At 41.2% G+C, this 17,257-nt stretch overlaps 1 protein-coding gene across 7 annotated transcripts in view; it reads left to right on the plus strand.

The window, feature by feature from the left end:
* Positions 1 to 4,507: 4,507 nt before the first annotated feature.
* RPRD2 (regulation of nuclear pre-mRNA domain containing 2) overlaps positions 4,508 to 17,257 on the plus strand; it is an 89,957-nt gene continuing 77,207 nt past the window's right edge. For all 7 annotated transcript variants that reach the window (XM_045790628.2, XM_045790630.2, XM_045790629.2 and 4 more), the window contains exon 1: positions 4,508 to 5,753. In XM_045790628.2, coding sequence (XP_045646584.2) covers positions 5,549 to 5,753 — 205 coding nt within the window. In that variant the 5' untranslated portion in view covers positions 4,508 to 5,548. The remainder of the gene's footprint in view (positions 5,754 to 17,257) is intronic.

Here is a 17,257-nt window from a genome sequence, read left to right on the forward strand (position 1 = left end):
TGTTGCCAAATCCAGCGGTTATCTCAGTCCTCACACAAACTACACAGCAACATCTGACATAATTGATTGGGCCTTCCTTCTTGAAAAGTTTTCATTACTTTTTTTTTTTTTTTAAGATTTTATTTATTTTTTTGTCAGAGAGAGCACAAGCAGGGGGAGTGGAAGGCAGGGAGAAGTGAGCTCTCTGCTGAGCAAGGAGCCCGATTATGGACTCAATACCAGGACCCTGGGATCACCACCTGAGCCGATGGCAGACGTTTAACCAACTGAGCCACCGAGGCATGCCTAATACTGACAAATCTTTAAAAGTTTATTTATTTTTTTTAGTAATCTGTATACCCAACAGGAAGCTTGAACTCACAACCCTGAGATCAAGAGTTGCATGCTCTTCCAGCCAGTCAGGCACCCCTAAGTGCTGACTTTTTTTTTTAATGAAACATACAGACTTTAACAAAAGTAACAGACAAGGTCAAACAAGCACTTATATTAAGAGAAAACTGACTAGAAAGAATTTTATCTTATTTTTAAATTTATTTTATTTTTTGATCAGAGAGAGAGAGAGTGAGCACAAACAGGGGGTTGGCAGGCAGAGGGAGAAGCAGGCTCCACGCTGAGCAAGGAGCCCAATGCAGGACTCGATCCAAGGACCTTGGATTGTGATCTGAACCAAAGGCAGCCGCTTAACCAGCTAAGCCACCCACGTGTCCCAAAAATTTTATCTTCAACACCTTACAGTAACCTACTTGGTGCATTTAACTGAGCTCTGTTACTGTGAAGAATATAGCTCATGTTCAGGTACGGATGAACGATTGGTACATTTTTTACATTTGCACAGGTACAGATGAACATTTTACATTCACTTTATACACATATACGTTAAATTTGAAAAAGATTTAATTGATGATCACCAGATATACTTCATTTTTGTTGATCTGTTGGAAGAGGTCATCTAAAGAAAAGAATACGTGGTTCTGGCTCATGAATCATGTAATGAACCCAGCCTGGACTCTGTTGGACACCGTGTCCTCCACTCTTCTTCAGACATTGGATGGGTTTTTGATACCACTTTGGAAAGTTCTCTGGGTAACATGCTAGGTCACCATTTAGAAAGATACAATTCAGGAACAGCCAGATGAGGAGATACACAGGGCCACGTATGGGGAAGCACACACAGCTTCCATGCCCTTTCTGGGTGCCTCTCTCCAAATCTCCATGAGTTCACCAACCCGGAAGCTCCAATACCGACGATTCTTTTTTTTTTTTTTAAGATCTATTTTTATTTATTTGAGAAGAGAGAGTGGGAGCGAGCAGGAGGAGGGGCAGAGGGAGAGAGAGAGAATCTCAAACAGACTCCCCATGGAGCATGGAACCCAATGTGGGGCTTGATCCTGGGACCCCGAGATCACGACCTGAGCCAAAATCAAGAGTCAGATGCTTAACTGACTGAGCCACCCAGGCACCCCCCCAATACTGACAATTCTTAAATTGATGTTTCCTACCTAGATCTTTCTCGTAAACCCCTCTAGTGCCATTTATATATCTGATATCTCAAATTCAAGCTGTCCATAACTGAAATCATGACTCCTGTTAGTTTCTCACAGGACTGCTCCTCCGTCTTCCCCTGGGCCATCTGAGAAAACTTCTATTTCATGCATTTTCAATGGGGGCAATGTCACCCCAAAAAAGGGAAAAATTTGGCTCTTAGCTGATGAAGTCTTAGATACTAATGCTGGTTTGTAACCCTCAAAACTCAAATATACCAAATACAATATTTTTTTTTCTTCAAAGATTTTATTTACTTTAGAAAGAGAGAGAAAGAGCCTATGCGTGGAACACAGGATGGGGGGGGCAGAGGGAGAGGGAGAGGGACAAACAGACTCTGCACTGAGCCTGGGACTGTGTTAGGGCTCTATCCCAGGACCCTGAGATCATGACCTGAGCTGAAGGCAGGCACTTAACCAATTGAGCCACCAAGGCACCCCCTACCCAACACAATCTTGTTCCTTATTTAATATCTCTTTATTTTTGAATATGTCATAAGCCACAATGACATTGATTTAGGGAAGATATGAAAAATGTATGCAAGGTCAATGCTACAAAACTTTGAGGCTGTGACTAGAGCAGTTTCCTTCAATTTTGAAATTCTGAACACAGGAAGTGGCCTATACCTGACTTTTTGGCTGTCATGTAGTACCTTGTGAATATCATGTTTGATTCTGAGTGTTTTTGCATATGACTTGGGCTTTGAGGAGCAAATAAAAATAGTTTGTATTTTATTATTTAATTCTACTTCTGTTATGCAGTTCATCAACAACTCTGTCAAATGCTGAGAAGGAAAAAATTTCAATATTTGAATGACTACCTAGCAATTTTCTCATGTCAAATAAAAATTGAAAATTCACTAAAATTTTTGAAGAAACTGAGTTTTTAATTTTTATTTATTTTTTTTAAAGATTTTATTTATTTATTCGACAGAGATAGAGACAGCCAGCGAGAGAGGGAACACAAGCAGGGGGAGTGGGAGAGGAAGAAGCAGGCTCATAGCGGAGGAGCCTGATGTGGGGCTCGATCCCATAACGCCAGGATCACGCCCTGAGCCAAAGGCAGATGCTTAACCGCTGTGCCACCCAGGTGCCCCGAAACTGAATTTTTTAAATTCTTTTACTTTTGCTGGGAATATAAACAATTTTGAATGGTTTATTTTTTTTTTAAGATTTTATCCATTTATTTGACAGAGAGAGAGCACAAGCAGGGGGAACAGTAGGCAGAGGGAGAGGGAGGAGCAGGCTCTCCACTGAGCAAGGAGCACAATCCCAGGATCCTGGGACCATGACTTGAGCTGAAGGCAGACACCCAATCGACTGAGGCACCCAGGCACACCACAATTTTGAATTATTTTATTTATTTATTTATTAAAGTGCAGTGGCCAATTTCTGGCTTTAGTTTTTCTTTCTTTTTTTTTTTTTTAAGATTTTATTTATTTGAGAGAGAGCGGGCACGAGAGAGCACAAGTAGGGGGAGAGAGAGGGAGAAGCAGGCTCCCTGCTAAACGGGGAGCCCCATGTGGAGCTCAATCCCAGGACCCCGGAATCATGACCTGAGCTGAAGGCAGACACTTAACCGACTGAGCAACCCAGGCGCTCCCGAATGATTTTAAAAAAGGATCTTTAGGGGCAACAATAAAAAACAGATGGAGAAACACCGTTCTAGTTGCTCAGGTCACAAACCCCTGTGTCATACTTGACTCATTTGTTTTTCTCAGACCCACATTAACTGCATGAGCAATTCTTTTGACTCTACCTTCAAAGTATATCCAGGATCTGACACCACTTCTCATTATCCTTTTGCTACCACTCTTGTACAAGCCATCATTTCCTTGTCTGGATTATTCCAATAGCCTCCTTGACTGGTCTATTTTCAACATAGCAACCAGTTAAAAAGTTACATGGGATGCAACTTCTCTACTTAAAACTCCTCTGCTTAAAGGGGCTCCCTATCCCAAAGTTAAAAGCCAAAATCCTTACAGTGGCCTACAAGGTCTTACATGAACTCTCTCCCTTCACCTCAGACCTCATGTTCTGCTACTTGTACCCTCTCTTACTCTTCTTCAGCCACACCAGCCTCCTTTTTCTTCCTCGAATATGCGAAGACATAGTTTCATGTCCTTCCCACTTGGCTGTTCCTTCTGCCAGCATGTTCTTCTTCCCGTTCCCCATACCTGCTTGGTTACCTTATTCTCAGCGTTCAGATAAGTGTCACTCCCTTCCAGAACCCTTCCTGGATCACCAAACCATTTCCCTTCCCATGTAGGATCTCATACACAATATCCTCTCTCTTCCTTACACTGCTTCATACTTTTTCATAGAACTTATTACTCCATGACACATATTTGTTTATGGTCTCCTGCTACTAAGCCCCACAGGTAGGAGATTTTTGTTTGTTTTGCTGTTATACTTCCCGGTATCTAGAACTGTACTTGGCACAAAACGTTCAACAACTTTTTGTTGAATGAATGAATGAATGAATGAATACTAGAGATGAACTTCACAAAACAGATTCCTTGCCTCAAGAAACGATAAGTCCATTGGGGAGAGGTAAAAGACTTAAAATACAATAATTGCTTGTGCTCAGTGGAACACAGGAGCCTCCAAATCTGCCCAGAGGCTTTACACAGGCAGATACGATGGACTGGTTAATCTAGGTTGAGCTAATCAATATAATAAACAGCTAGGGCTCTTGTAAACTATAATGCATTATGTAATTGTGAGACTGTTACTATAACCGGCAAAAGTGAGATCACATCTTGCCTTTTATTCTTTCATCGTTTCGAAAATTTTACTAGGAAATTTTCGTTTCACTTCATTTACTTCCTCTTCCTATAATCCGAACAGCCCACTGGCTGTGAATGGTATCGTCCAAGGGGAGTGTAAAATATTGTTTGATCTGGGAGTCTGCGTAGTGAATGGCTCGCTAGAGCTGGCGCATGCGCATCTTTTGAGGCGCTGCAAGATGGCTGCCAGCTACTTTGTCGCGCGTCGGTGCCCCGAGGAGTTAGCGGCGGCGGCGGCGGCAGCAGCTGTCAGAGAGTAACAGTGACCTCTGAGCGGTGGGAATTACCCGGCCTATTGTGTGAGCTGGACAGCCCCAAGAGGGAGACCTCGCTAGAAAGTAAAGGGCGGGGCGGAGCGGTGAAGCCCCTCCCCCAACCTCTCCTTAGTTTTACCAACTCCCTCACCCTCCCTTCTGGTTTTTCCTCCTAGCCCGCTACACGCTGATCTGCTGCGCAAGCGCACAAATAATCTTAGGGCCTCCTTGGCCCTTGGGGCTTGCGGCCTTCTGCGCGCGCTTCTCGTTCTAGTCCTTTGATTGGTCAGACTGCCCCGCCATCACGCCTCTCTCTGCTTTCTAGGTTGAGAAGGAAGCGGGGAGGCGGGGCTAAGCAGCGCGTGCGCGATACTGTTGCTGTCCCTTTGCTGCTATTGCGTTGCAAAAAAAATCTTGACTAGGTAGCCTTGGGCCTTTTCTGTGCTAGAGGATCTAAAGGAGAAAGATTTCTGCAACTGAAGGGGCAATCGGGTAGTATTAAATTTAAGATATTAACGCCCACCCTTACAGGAGCGTGGCGATAAGAGTGGGGAAGAGCCTTAGCTTCGAGAGCTGAAGAGTGTAAAACCATTAGTTTCGGGGCCAGGCGTTTTGAAAGGCTTCGCAGGATCTGTTTTCTGCGCAATTCTTCCGTGATTATTGACTGGTTTAAACACAACCCCTTGAACAATTCTGATAAACCTTCGATACCCGCAGCCCTTCCTTACAGCGTGTAGGAGCCACCAGCGTGCCCAGCAGCTGGTCCTCCCGTCCTACCTCTAGAAGAGCCTAGCGCGTGCACCATCCCCACCCCCTGGCCTCCCTCCCCACCTACGGCTTTCACGCACTCGCAGTGATTGTTGTGCCCGCTCCCGCTCCCGCCGCCGCCGCCGCCGCCGCCGCCGCCGCCGCCGCCGCCGCCGCGGCCGCCAGAGGAGCAGCAGCGCTTGTGCAAACCGGGAAGATGGCGGCCGGCGGCGGCGGAGGCAGCAGTAAGGCCTCCTCCTCGTCGGCCTCTTCGGCAGGGGCTTTGGAGTCCTCGTTGGATCGAAAATTCCAGTCGGTAACTAACACCATGGAATCTATTCAAGGCTTGTCGTCTTGGTGTATAGAGAACAAGAAACACCACACTACTATCGTCTACCATTGGATGAAGTGGCTCCGGAGATGTGAGTGTTGGGGGTGACTAGGGAAGGGAAGACTGGGGAAATGGAAGGAAATCCTTCCCGAAACGCCTGGGTTTTTCCCACGGAGCCACTGCATTCGGTTGGCGTTGTTCACATTAAAGCTTTGACGCGAGTGTTCCCAAACCCAGACTCCATTCCTAGCCACAGTTGTCCTGAACTGCAGGAGGCTCGTCATTTCTTGGATTTTTATTAGCTACTTAGAGACCTATGTGTGTGTGTGACCTTGGGCCGTTGGGCCCAGATCATTAAAGATTTAGGTGTTATTTCAGAGCCTTGTAAGGTGCTGTTGTCTTTACTGAACCTTCGCGGAAATTATCGCGTCCGTTTATTTCTTATAGGCCTTGACGTGCTAATGATTTCTGGTTTTCTTGATGCTAGACAAGCTATGGTTTAAGCAGTAGCAAATCCACTTCGTTGGAATATGTTGGACCACTCTATTTTACGCTGAGCTAAAACTCGTGATGTGTTATAAGAAGGGCCTTACTTGGGTGAATGTTACGAAGTTAACAGGAGCTCCACGTAGAGCTGAAGCGACCACCTGGGAGGTTTCCCTGTACCTGTGTCTGCTGCAATAAAATACGGGCTTCTTGATACTGACCGAAAATAACTGCAGTCAGTATCATCATGAATACCTTAAAATGTAAAACTTGTCCGGCTACTTTTCAGTCACTCGAAATACCTTTTTAAAGAAGTAAGTTTGGCTTCATAGGTAAAACAGGAAATCGGGAAATGGGCTATTTGAATATATAGTACTTTCCCCAGTGACTGCTTTTTTTTTTTTTTTTTTTTGTCTCCATCGGGAATTTTTTTTTCCATTTCGCTTCTTAACTACAGAAAAGAGGTATATTAAACTGTCAGGAAGTGTGGGGAAGTCATTGTTGCTTCCTGCTGAGAAGAGAGGGCTAACCCTTAATCCATATATATCTATTTGACTTTTAGGTCTTTTGTTGCTTCTTGTCTGTGGCATGTCACCACCAGTGAGACCCATCATCCAGTTACTCTTCTTATTCCACTTCTGCCATTGCCCCTATAGTGTTTTGATTTGTGTTTACTTTTGAGGGAACAGATGGATAAAACTTAGAAAATCATAGGCCCCAATCTTCAGACTATTTGTGTATATAAAGTTATTGTTGGTAGGGATGTTTTGTGGCACTTTGAGTAATACATACTGAAAAGATTGTAGAACCAAGACAAGATTACCTATATTTACCAATAGATCAAAGTTACTTTCTTTTCAAGAAGTAAAATTAGAACATGCAATATAAACTATGATAACGGTCATCATCAGAGACTCACATATTAAGTATCTGCTATGTGCCCAACCCTTTATTTCCGTTTACGATATATCCATCTCATTATACTTTAAAATAACGCCAAGAAGTCGATATTTCAAATCATTGATTTACAGGTGGGGAAACGAAGGCCCAAACATGTTAATTGCTTAAGATTACACAGAAAAAGGGTGGAGTTAGGATTTAACTCCACCATATCAGATGACAATGACCACGTTTAACTTTGTAGTAATGTTTTCAAGATTAAAAGAAAGAAATTATTCTTTAATGTACTTGGTACACCCAAGTGTACCAATGATAACATCGTGGTAGCAAATGCTCATGTAAGTCTGAGAACATTCTCTCTTTTCTTGTCTTAAAACGTTTGTACAAAATTATACAAGTATTTAACATTTCCTACCTTTGAGCTCTGGTGCTTTAATTGTATGGTTACATCATTTGCAAGACTAAGTTGGTCCCCAACCCTGCCTTGTGGGATTTCAAATGACAATTAGAATTTTTTTTTTCTAGTTAGCAGGAATGAGATATACTGGAGCCAGAAGTTTTCTGCCACTATTATTGATATTTTGCGGGAGCTTATTTCCCTTGTTGATATCTTGAGTGAAAAAGTGATTGCTCTAGTAAAATAATACTTCATTTGAAGTGCATTATATGTAGTTTATATAGTTAAATGCTTTTGGCTTTCTAAAAACTTGATTCTTTTTTTCCTAGTGGAATGGAACTTTCTAAAAGGGTTAAGGGTTATTCGTAGTCCTTTTGTGTTTACTTTTAATGAACGTCATCTGCATCAACGTAAATAAAGCCTTTGAGAGAAATTTTCAGGAGAGTAATGAAGGGCGCAGTGAAAATAGTTTATGCATTAGGCCTCATTTAATTTCGTATTTCTTTGCAGTTGGGATTATTTGAGTTGGGTTTCTAAATCAGCTTTAGGCAAGTTTGTGAAATCGGTGTCTCTGGCATTCCCAGCCTTTGTCTGTTTTCCTGATGTCAGTTGTGCTTCTTTTTTTTAATTCTGGCATCCCTCATTTAGTAATTTGTGTTTAGACCTCAATGTGAGTTTAAGTGTGTTAGGTCTTCCAAAGAGATTTTCATTTGACTCTTTATTTCATAATGTTGTAATGAGAGGCTTTTGTTCATTTTAAAGGAAATAATTTAGAGAAAGTAAATAGGCTTCTGGAAGATAACTCCATGGTTGGGTTCTAACTGATTTTATTCAGGCTTCTTTTAATTTGTCCTGAAACATTCATTGCCATCATTTTTAAAAGTGATCTTTCTATAGCATAAACAGATGTCATTACTGTGTTTCAGAATCCTCCATTGATATCCCATTGCAACAGGTTAAGATCTAAACTTCTTTTACTATGATCTACGAGTTCCTACACCATCTGCTTTGCCTACTACCTCTCAGGCTTCTTCCAGTTCCGTTTCCTTATCATTTAGATTCAAGCTCCTGTATTACCTCTTCAGAAAGGCCTTCCCTTATTTGACCTTATTCCAGGTGGGCACTTCAGTTGCCTTCTGTCACTTCACATTATTTTCAGTATATGAAATTTTCTTGCTTATTTGTTTACTTGCTTATTGTTTATCTTCTCCCACCAGATGACAGAGCTAGGTCTTCTTTGCTGCTGTATCCTCAAGCAACTAGAACAGTGTTTGGCACAAAGTAAGCAGTCAGTAAATATTTGCCAACATAATTTTGTGTATTAATCAAGAATTTGAATTGTTTTAATTTCTGTTTATCAGAAAGAAATGTTTATAATTAGTGAAAGAAATGATAGGTATGGTTGTCAGCAAGTTCAAGATATGGCTCTTTTTGTTTTTTGTTTGTTTGTAAGATATGGATCTTTTTGGACTTGATGTTCAGTTAACCAGATTTTCATTTCTTTACTTCATTTGTCCCATTTTTAATGTAAAATAGTAATCAATGTAGAAAGTAGAAAAATGCAGACTTTAGAATTAGTCCTAGATTCAGACCTTAATTCCATCATTTAATACTTGGGTGACTCTACACTTAAGTTGTGAGCCCCCATTTCTGATCTGGAAGTAGAGGTAATAATTACCTCATAAAATTGCTCTCTAGGTTTAAGAAGATAACATGTATTTTAGCATAGGTCTTAGCATATACAAAACATTCAAATTATTTATTATGATGACAGTGATGATGCAAATAAAGATTGTCTTTAATCTTAAAATCCTGAGTATCCAGAATAATTACAGCAGAGCTCTTTTTGGGGTATAGTGCTGGAAATTCCCAGTTAGAGGCAGATGGATTGGACCAGACTGTAATGAATTAGCAAGTGCTGTGAAGAACTGGTAGGACAAAATGGAAATTACTGCATTCATGATATTTCCATGTTGTCTTGTTTCTTTTTTAAAGAATCTCTGTATTTATTTGTCAGAGAGAGAGTGCTCGGGCGCGCACGCAAAACAGTGGGAGTGGCGGACTGAGGGAAAAGCAGGCTCCCCACAGAGCCAGGCGCCTGATGCAGCAGCACTGGATCCTAGAGCCCTGGGATCATGACCCGAGCCAAAGGCAGACGTTCAACCAACTGAGCCACCCAGATGTCCCATGTGGTCTTGTTTCTAACCATTGAATGGGTTAGTCTGTTTTAGAACGTGGTGTGAAAATTTAAGTGAGTTTTTGAAGAGAAGCGGTATATAGGAAATTAGAATCTTTTGTAGAGCAGAAAATCTGTAAAGACGTCCCTTCAGCTATTTTTGATACAAACTAAATATTTACACCCCGACCCCCGACCTTCTACTGATTAACCCACTTCAGTAGTTATCACCTTAATGGCCAATCTTTTTTTCTTCTACCCCCCCTTACTTGTTCCCCCTCCACCTCATTAGAAGGAACTCTGGTATTTTTTTTTCTACAAGAGAAACTATTATAGAAACATGGACTAGTAAAAAAATTCTCTTTTTATTGCAGAGAATTTGCAAAGTGCAGTTATCGTTTTTGATTTATGGCAGTGGTTTCTCAGTTTGGTACTCAGCGATCCTTAGATGGACCATGAAGATGGTGATAATTTTATAGCTAACTTTTATCAAGTGCTTACTATGTGCTAGGTACCTTTCCAAGTATTTTACACATAATAGTTCGTTCAGTCCTCATAGCTCTTTGAAGTAGGTATTGTTATGATCCGCATTTTACAGATAAGAAAACAGAGACACTAAAAGATTGAGTAACTTGCTAATGGTTACAGAGCTATTAAGTGGTGGAGCCAGGATTCAATCCAGACATTCTGGATTTAGGGTGTACACTCTTAGCCACTATACTGTACAGCCTTTCTGATTCATAAAATATTCTCTACCATGCAGAAAACCTTTCATTACTTGCTTATTTATTCAAGATTAGGCTATATAGATTAACCACATGTTGAAATTTTAAATCTTTGTGGGTGGTTTTGTTTTTTGCTTTCTGTGGCAAAATTGATTATCTCGTGTGGATTTTGAGTTCTGATAGACATTTATGGTTTTGCTTCAAGACATGTTAGCTATGAAAGCCAACTAGTAGATAAAAATCTCTAAATGTGAAGTGCATTTGGATTAAATAATAAAAGGGTTTTCTTTTTTTCTTTTTTAAGATTTTATTTATTTACTTGTCAGAGAGAGAGCGTGCACAAGCAGGGGGAACAGCAGGCAGAGGGAGAAGCAGGCTCCTTGCCAAGCAAGGAGCCGGACGCGGGACTCAATCCCAGGACCCAATCCCAGGATTCTGGGATCATGACCTGAGCTGAAGGTAGACCTTTAACCAACTGAGCCACCCAGGTGTCCCGCCTTTTTTTTTTTTTTTTTTTTAAAGTAATCTCTATGCCCAGTGTGGGGTTGAACTCACAACCCCAAGATCAAGAGTCTCATGCTGTACTGGCTGAGCCAGCCAGGTGCCCTGTGGAAAGGCTTTTCTTTACAGAAAGTTTGGGATGCAATACTGGTCAGTGGGGAGTGCAGTCTGCTATCTTATATTTGATATTCCACAAATCCGAGGGTCTGGAACCATTTCTGCAGCTTTGGCTTCTGAATTGTAGTTATTCCTTTAACTGTTTACTTTTTTTTGGCAAAGATTTTAACTTTTTATTATTGTTTTTTAAAACAATAGAGGTTGGTTAAGTGTCTGCTTTAGGCTTAGGTCATGATCTTGGGGGTCCTGGGGTTGAGCCCTGCATGGGGCTTCTTGCTAAGCAGGGAGTCTGCTCCTCCTTTTCCCTCTTCCTCTGCCCCTCCCCCTGCTTATACTCATGCTCTTTCTCTCTCTGTCTTTCAATAAATAAATAAAATCTTTAAAAAGAGGGGTACCTGGGTGACTCAGTCGGTTGAGCGTCTGCCTTCAGCTCAGGTAAGGGTCCTGGGATCAAGCCCTGCATCGGGCTCCTTGCTCAGCAGGGAGCCTGCTTGTCCCTCTGCCGGCCACTCCCCCTGCTTGTGCTCTCTCTGTTGATCAAATAAATAAACTCTTTAAAATAAATAAATAAATAAGTAAATACAACAGAGGTCAACCACAGATGTAGACCTCCAGCAATAAAAGTAGTATCTCAAGTGCCAGATACTTAGCAAATTAGGTTTCCTACCTAATTATACCAGGGTATTAGTTCTAAGTATCTGTGATGTGATCCAAAAGCCTAAAAACAAAAAACACAAATGCCTAAAAACAGCTGGTACAATTAATTGTTTATTTTCTTTGTAATCCATCTTTGTCGCAGATATGTAGGCTAGACATGTAGAATATATAACAATACTGCCATAGGCATAAAGCATTTTGATTACGTATCATATGTATGCAAAGGAGTGATAACAGGTGGACTAGATACAGATTCTAACTTTGAGTATGAAGATGGTTTTTGCCTGTAAGTCCCTAGTTTACATTCAGCTCTTTTTTTTTTTTTTTTTTAAGATTTTATTTATTTATTTGACAGAGAGAGAGAGACAGCCACTGAGAGAGGGAACACAGGCAGGGGGAGTGGGAGAGGAAGAAGCAGGCTCATAGCAGAGGAGCCCGATGTGGGGCTGGATCCCAGGACTCCGGGATCACGCCCTGAGCCGAAGGCAGGCGCTTAACCGCTGTGCCACCCAGGCGCCCCTACATTCAGCTCTTTTTTTTTTTTTTTAAAGATTTTATTTATTTATTTATTTGACAGAGAGAGAGAGACAGCCAGCAAGAGAGGGAACACAAGCAGGGGGAGTGGGAGAGGAAGAAGCAGGCTCATAGCGGAAGAGCCTGATGTGGGGCTCGATCCCAGAACACCGGGATCACGCCCTGAGCCAAAGGCAGACGCTTAACCGCTGTGCCACCCAGGCGCCCCTACATTCAGCTCTTTTAACAAGTATTTGTTGAATACCTAATGTACCAAGCGCTGGGGATACAGCACGTGAACAAAATGGAGAAAAATTTTTGCCCTCTCAGAGTTTATACTCCAGTAAGGGGTGACAACAAACAAAATAAGTAAAATATTAAATATATTAGAAGGTAAAAATATTAGAAGTGCTGTAGAGAAATATAAAGTGGGGAAGGGAAACACAAGAGTATAGGGGTTTGCAGTTTTAAATTAGGTGGTAAGAGAAGGCCTTACTCGGAAGGTGACATTTGAGCAGGGAGATGAGGTATTGCAATATAGATAATGAGAGTGTGAGGAGAGAATGTTCCAACACAAAGAGGACAGAAAAATACAAAGGTCCTGAGGTTAGTGTGTGCCTGGGGAGTTTAAGGAAGAGCAAGAAAGCTTTTGTGACTGGAAAGGAGTAGTTACAATGAGGTTTAGCAGACGAATTTAGAGATTATGGTGGGTGATGGTGGTAGGAGGGGCATATCACAATCTGTGATAGGTATTGTAAGGACTTTGGCTTTCATTCTGAATGAGATGGGGAGCTATTTGAGCAGAGGAATGACCTGAGCTGATTTTTTTTTTTTTTTAAAGTAAGCTCTAGGCCCAGTGTGGGGCTTGAACTCATGACTCTGAGATCAAGGGTCACATGCCCTATGGACTGAGCCAGGCAGGCACCCCATGATTTATGTTTTTAAAAGGTCATTCTGCGGGGTGCCCGGGTTGCTTAGTAGGTTAAGCATCTGCCTTCGGTTCAGCTCGTGATCTTAGGGTCCTGGGATCAAGTCCTGCATCGGGCTCCTTGCTCAGTGGGGAGCCTGCTTCTCCCTCTGCCTGCTGCTCACCCTGCTTGTGCTCTCTCTCTCTCTCCAAATAAATAAATAAAAACCTTAAAAAAAGGTCATTCTGGTTGCTGTAGAAACAGGGGTACCAGTTAGGTGGCTGTTGTAGTAATCCTGGGGTAAGATGGTGGTGGTTTGCACCAGGTTGTGGCCTGTGGAAGTGATAAGTAATTTAATTCTGGATCTATTTTGCATGTAGAACTAACTGGATTTCTAGGTGGATTAAACATGGGTTAAGAGAGAGAGGGATGTAATCAAGAATGACTCTGGTTTTTTTGCCTGACTAGAAAGAGTTGATGTATATTAATATGGGGAAGGGTATAAGTGGAGCAGATTTCGGGAGGAAGATCAGAAGTTTAGTTTTGAATGTTAGGTTTGTGTAGTCCATATTTTAATATATCTTTATTGAGAGTGCCTTGGTTGAGTGACTGTCTTCAACTTGGGTCATGATTCCAGGGTGCTGGGATCCAGCCCTGCATCAGGCTCCCCCTGCTCTGCAGGGAGCCTGCTTCTCCCTCTCCCTCTGCCTGCCACTCCCCCTGCCTGTGCTCTCTCTGTCAAATAAAAAAATAAAATCTTTTTAAAAAAAATCTTTATTGAGATATAATTCACAAATAGAAAATTCATTCATTTAAACTGCAGTTCAGTTGTTCTAGTACATTCACAGAATTGTGCAACAGTCCCCACAGGATGTCTGTTTCGTGTGTAGATTGTCTTTGGAGTCACAGGGCTGGAAGAGAGAGATCTAGGTGGGAGTTAAGCATAGATGGAGAAGTACGGATAGTAAGAGTAGTAAGTGTAGATAGAGAAGAGGGCCAGACCGAAGGCTCTGGGGCGTTCAGTGTTTTAGATACTTCTTTCTGCTTATTTGGTCTAATGTGTTCTTGGCTTAGGTTCTTTTTGAGGGTCAAGGTAAACTTTATTTCAGATCCCCAAAGAAGTAATAAATCTATTTTGAGCTCTTGAATGTTTCTACTCTCTTGGTTTAGACTAAAGGGCATTTCTGGATTAGTTAGGCAGTAGTATCATAAATACCAACTATAAAATTATTGCCTAATGGTTCTCTCCTTCCCCTGTGGATGCTTAGGTCATTTTTTTTTTCATGCCATTGGCCTAAATTCATAGAGATGTAGATAATATTTTCCATGTTTCCTGACAGTGTTTTAAAACATGAACTACCTAATTATGACATATAATTACTGTGATGGTATATACTAAACGAGTTATTTTACTTGGATTATGAGACTTTACAATCAGTCATTAGGTTCTTCTTTTAGCTGTGTTGTCTCTCAAATGCAGAAGGGTGATAGTATAAACATGGCCCTAGGTGGATTTGAAGCATTATATATGACATAATTTTGTTATACATTCCATAGTAAGCTAAATGTTAAATTACGTAGCAAGTAAATATTCCTATAACTTAAAGTGTGAAACAATATTGACAAACTTCGAATGGTTCTTTGGTATGGAAAGTAAAATTTCATTGGCAGTGGAAAAATACTGATTAAAATTTGATCAGATAGGTCACACCAAAATTATAGGTTTGTCTGCAGAGAAGGGGTGAGTGTATATATGTGTATAATTTTTTTTAAGATTTTATTTATTTATTTATTTAAAGGTTTTATTTCTTTATTTGAGAGAGTGAGCAAGAGAGAGCATGAGCAGGGGGAGGGGCAGCGGGAGAGGGAGAAGCAGACTCCCAGCTGAGCAAGGATCCTCAGGCAGGGCTGGATCCCAGGACCCCGGGATCATGACCTGAGCTGAAGGCAGCTGCTTAACCAATTAAGCTACCCAGACACCCCAGGATTTTATTTATTTTTTATTTGAGAGAGAGAGAGAGAGAGAGAGATTAATTGATTGCGAGCTCTTGAGCAAGCATGAGCGGGGGAGGGGCAGGGGATGTTGGAGAGGGACAGGCGGACTCCCTGCTGAGCAGGGAGTGGGTGTGCCTACCTGTGGCTGGATCCCAGAACCCCGTGATCTTGACCTGAGCTAAAGTAAGACACTTAACCAAATGAGCCACCCAAGGTGCCCCTGTATGTGTACAATTTCTTAGGGAGTAGAGGGTAACTGATTTTATTTTTAGTGATCTGGCTTCTTGCTTTTCATAAACTAATACATAATAGATAACATCCAAACTCCTTTTCTTCTAAGTTTTTGTCACTCAGTTTTGATATTTGTTTTAAAATTTCAACTAACTGAGAAGTAAGGATACAAAAGGTTTTTTAAGGTGTAGAAGGAGCTCAGAGACCCTAGTAAAAATTACTCCAGAACTTAATAGTGTTGTACAAACCAGCTAGACTGAGTTTCTCATCTGTTTGTCAAGGAAACAAAAAGTAGTTGGTGTTTTGTAGTGTTTTCAGATCCCACTGCCCCCACAGATTTTAATTATAGAACATTGGAGAAATGCACATCTTGTGGAGAAAGTAATAGAACCTAGTTACTCTTTTTGGAAAAAGGCAACAATTCCATCTGTGCTTTGGAACAGTGAAGTTTTTCTAAGATAAGACGGTTAAAAAAAACTAATTTTTATTCTTTTCTTACAAACATTGAAATAGAGTCTCTTTGATGAAAGAAATGAAGAGTTCGGTATGCTGGGTTTATTTTGTTTGTGGCCTTTATCTTTTCTTCCTCTTCTTCCTTCCACTTCACCCTCTAGTGGTTAGTTTCACTTACTTTCACTCTATGGTTTTTGGTACCCACTAGCAGAGAGAGTGTGTTTCTTTATTACCCTTTAGTAAAAGTTGTACTGTTACAGGGGGAAAGATTATTTATTTATTTATTTATTTATTTATTTATTTAAAGATTTTATTTATTTATTTGAGATAGGGAGTGAGACCACGAGCCGGGAGACAGAGGGGGGGGAGAAGCAGGCTCCCCACTGAGCAGGGAGCCTGACATGGGGCTCAATCCCAGGACCCTGGGATCATGACCTTAGCCGAAGGCAGATGCCTAGCCGACTGAGCCACTCAGGTGCCCCGGAAAAGATCTTTTAATGTTAGGAATTACAGCTGAACATTTGTAAAAGAATTGTTTATTTATTTGTCTATTGAAGTTTATGTATTTATGTAATCTCTACACCCAACGTGGGGCTCAAGCTCATGATTCCAGGATCAAGAGTAACATGCTTCTCTGACTGAGCCAGCCAGGTACCCACCATTTTTTATTTTAAAAAGACTAGACTGGATCCTGTACTGTTTTTGTGTTTCCTTTACCATCAGGATAATTTTAAAACTGTAGCATAGTGTGTTATTTTAAAATGATGCTCTCTGTGTCCAGGAGGCAGTCACTATTACTCAAATTATTAAAATTTATAGTGTGTTCCTATGTCCAAAGAGAGAGAATTTAGAAAATGAAATTAGAAATATTGAGTGCTTACTCTGTGTAAAACTCTGTACTGGAATTATAAGGAACTTAACTCTTAGTAACTTAGGAATTGGACAAAAATAACTGGTTCTGGAAAGTAGTATTGTATGAGGTTTTTATATGCTGTACAGTTTAAGGTTTTTGTTTTTTTAATTTGAAAGAGAGAGAGAGGCAGACACTTAATGGGCTGAGCTACCCAGCCACCCCCTATATGCTGTAACAGTTTAGAAGAGGGTATCACTTTTTGGTTGGGGTGAAGGTGTCATAGGTATACATATATTACCTATAATCTTGACATCAATGCTGCAAGATATGAGTTATCACTACTTTAAAATTTTATAAATTGAGGGAAGTTAATTGATTATTTGAGGAAATTGTCAGAACATTTATTGCATAGGAAAAGGAAACCAAGGGCGCCTGGGTGGCTTAGTCGGTTGAGTGTCTGCCTTCAGCTCAGGTCATGATCCCAGACTCCCAGGATAGAGCCCTGCATCAGGCTCCCTGCTTGGCAGGGAGTCTGCTTCTCCCTCTGCCCCTCAACCTGCTCGTGTGCTCTCTCTCTCTCAAATAAATAAAGAAAAAAAAATCTTTTTTTTTTTCGAAGATTTTATTTACTTATTTGACAGAGAGAGACAGCCAGCGAGAGAGGGAACACAAGCAGGGGGAGT

The sequence above is a fragment of the Ursus americanus genome, chromosome 12 (assembly GCF_024610735.1).
Source record: "Ursus americanus isolate L20-20 chromosome 12, mUrsAme1.1.p, whole genome shotgun sequence".
Lineage (NCBI taxonomy): Eukaryota > Metazoa > Chordata > Mammalia > Carnivora > Ursidae > Ursus > Ursus americanus.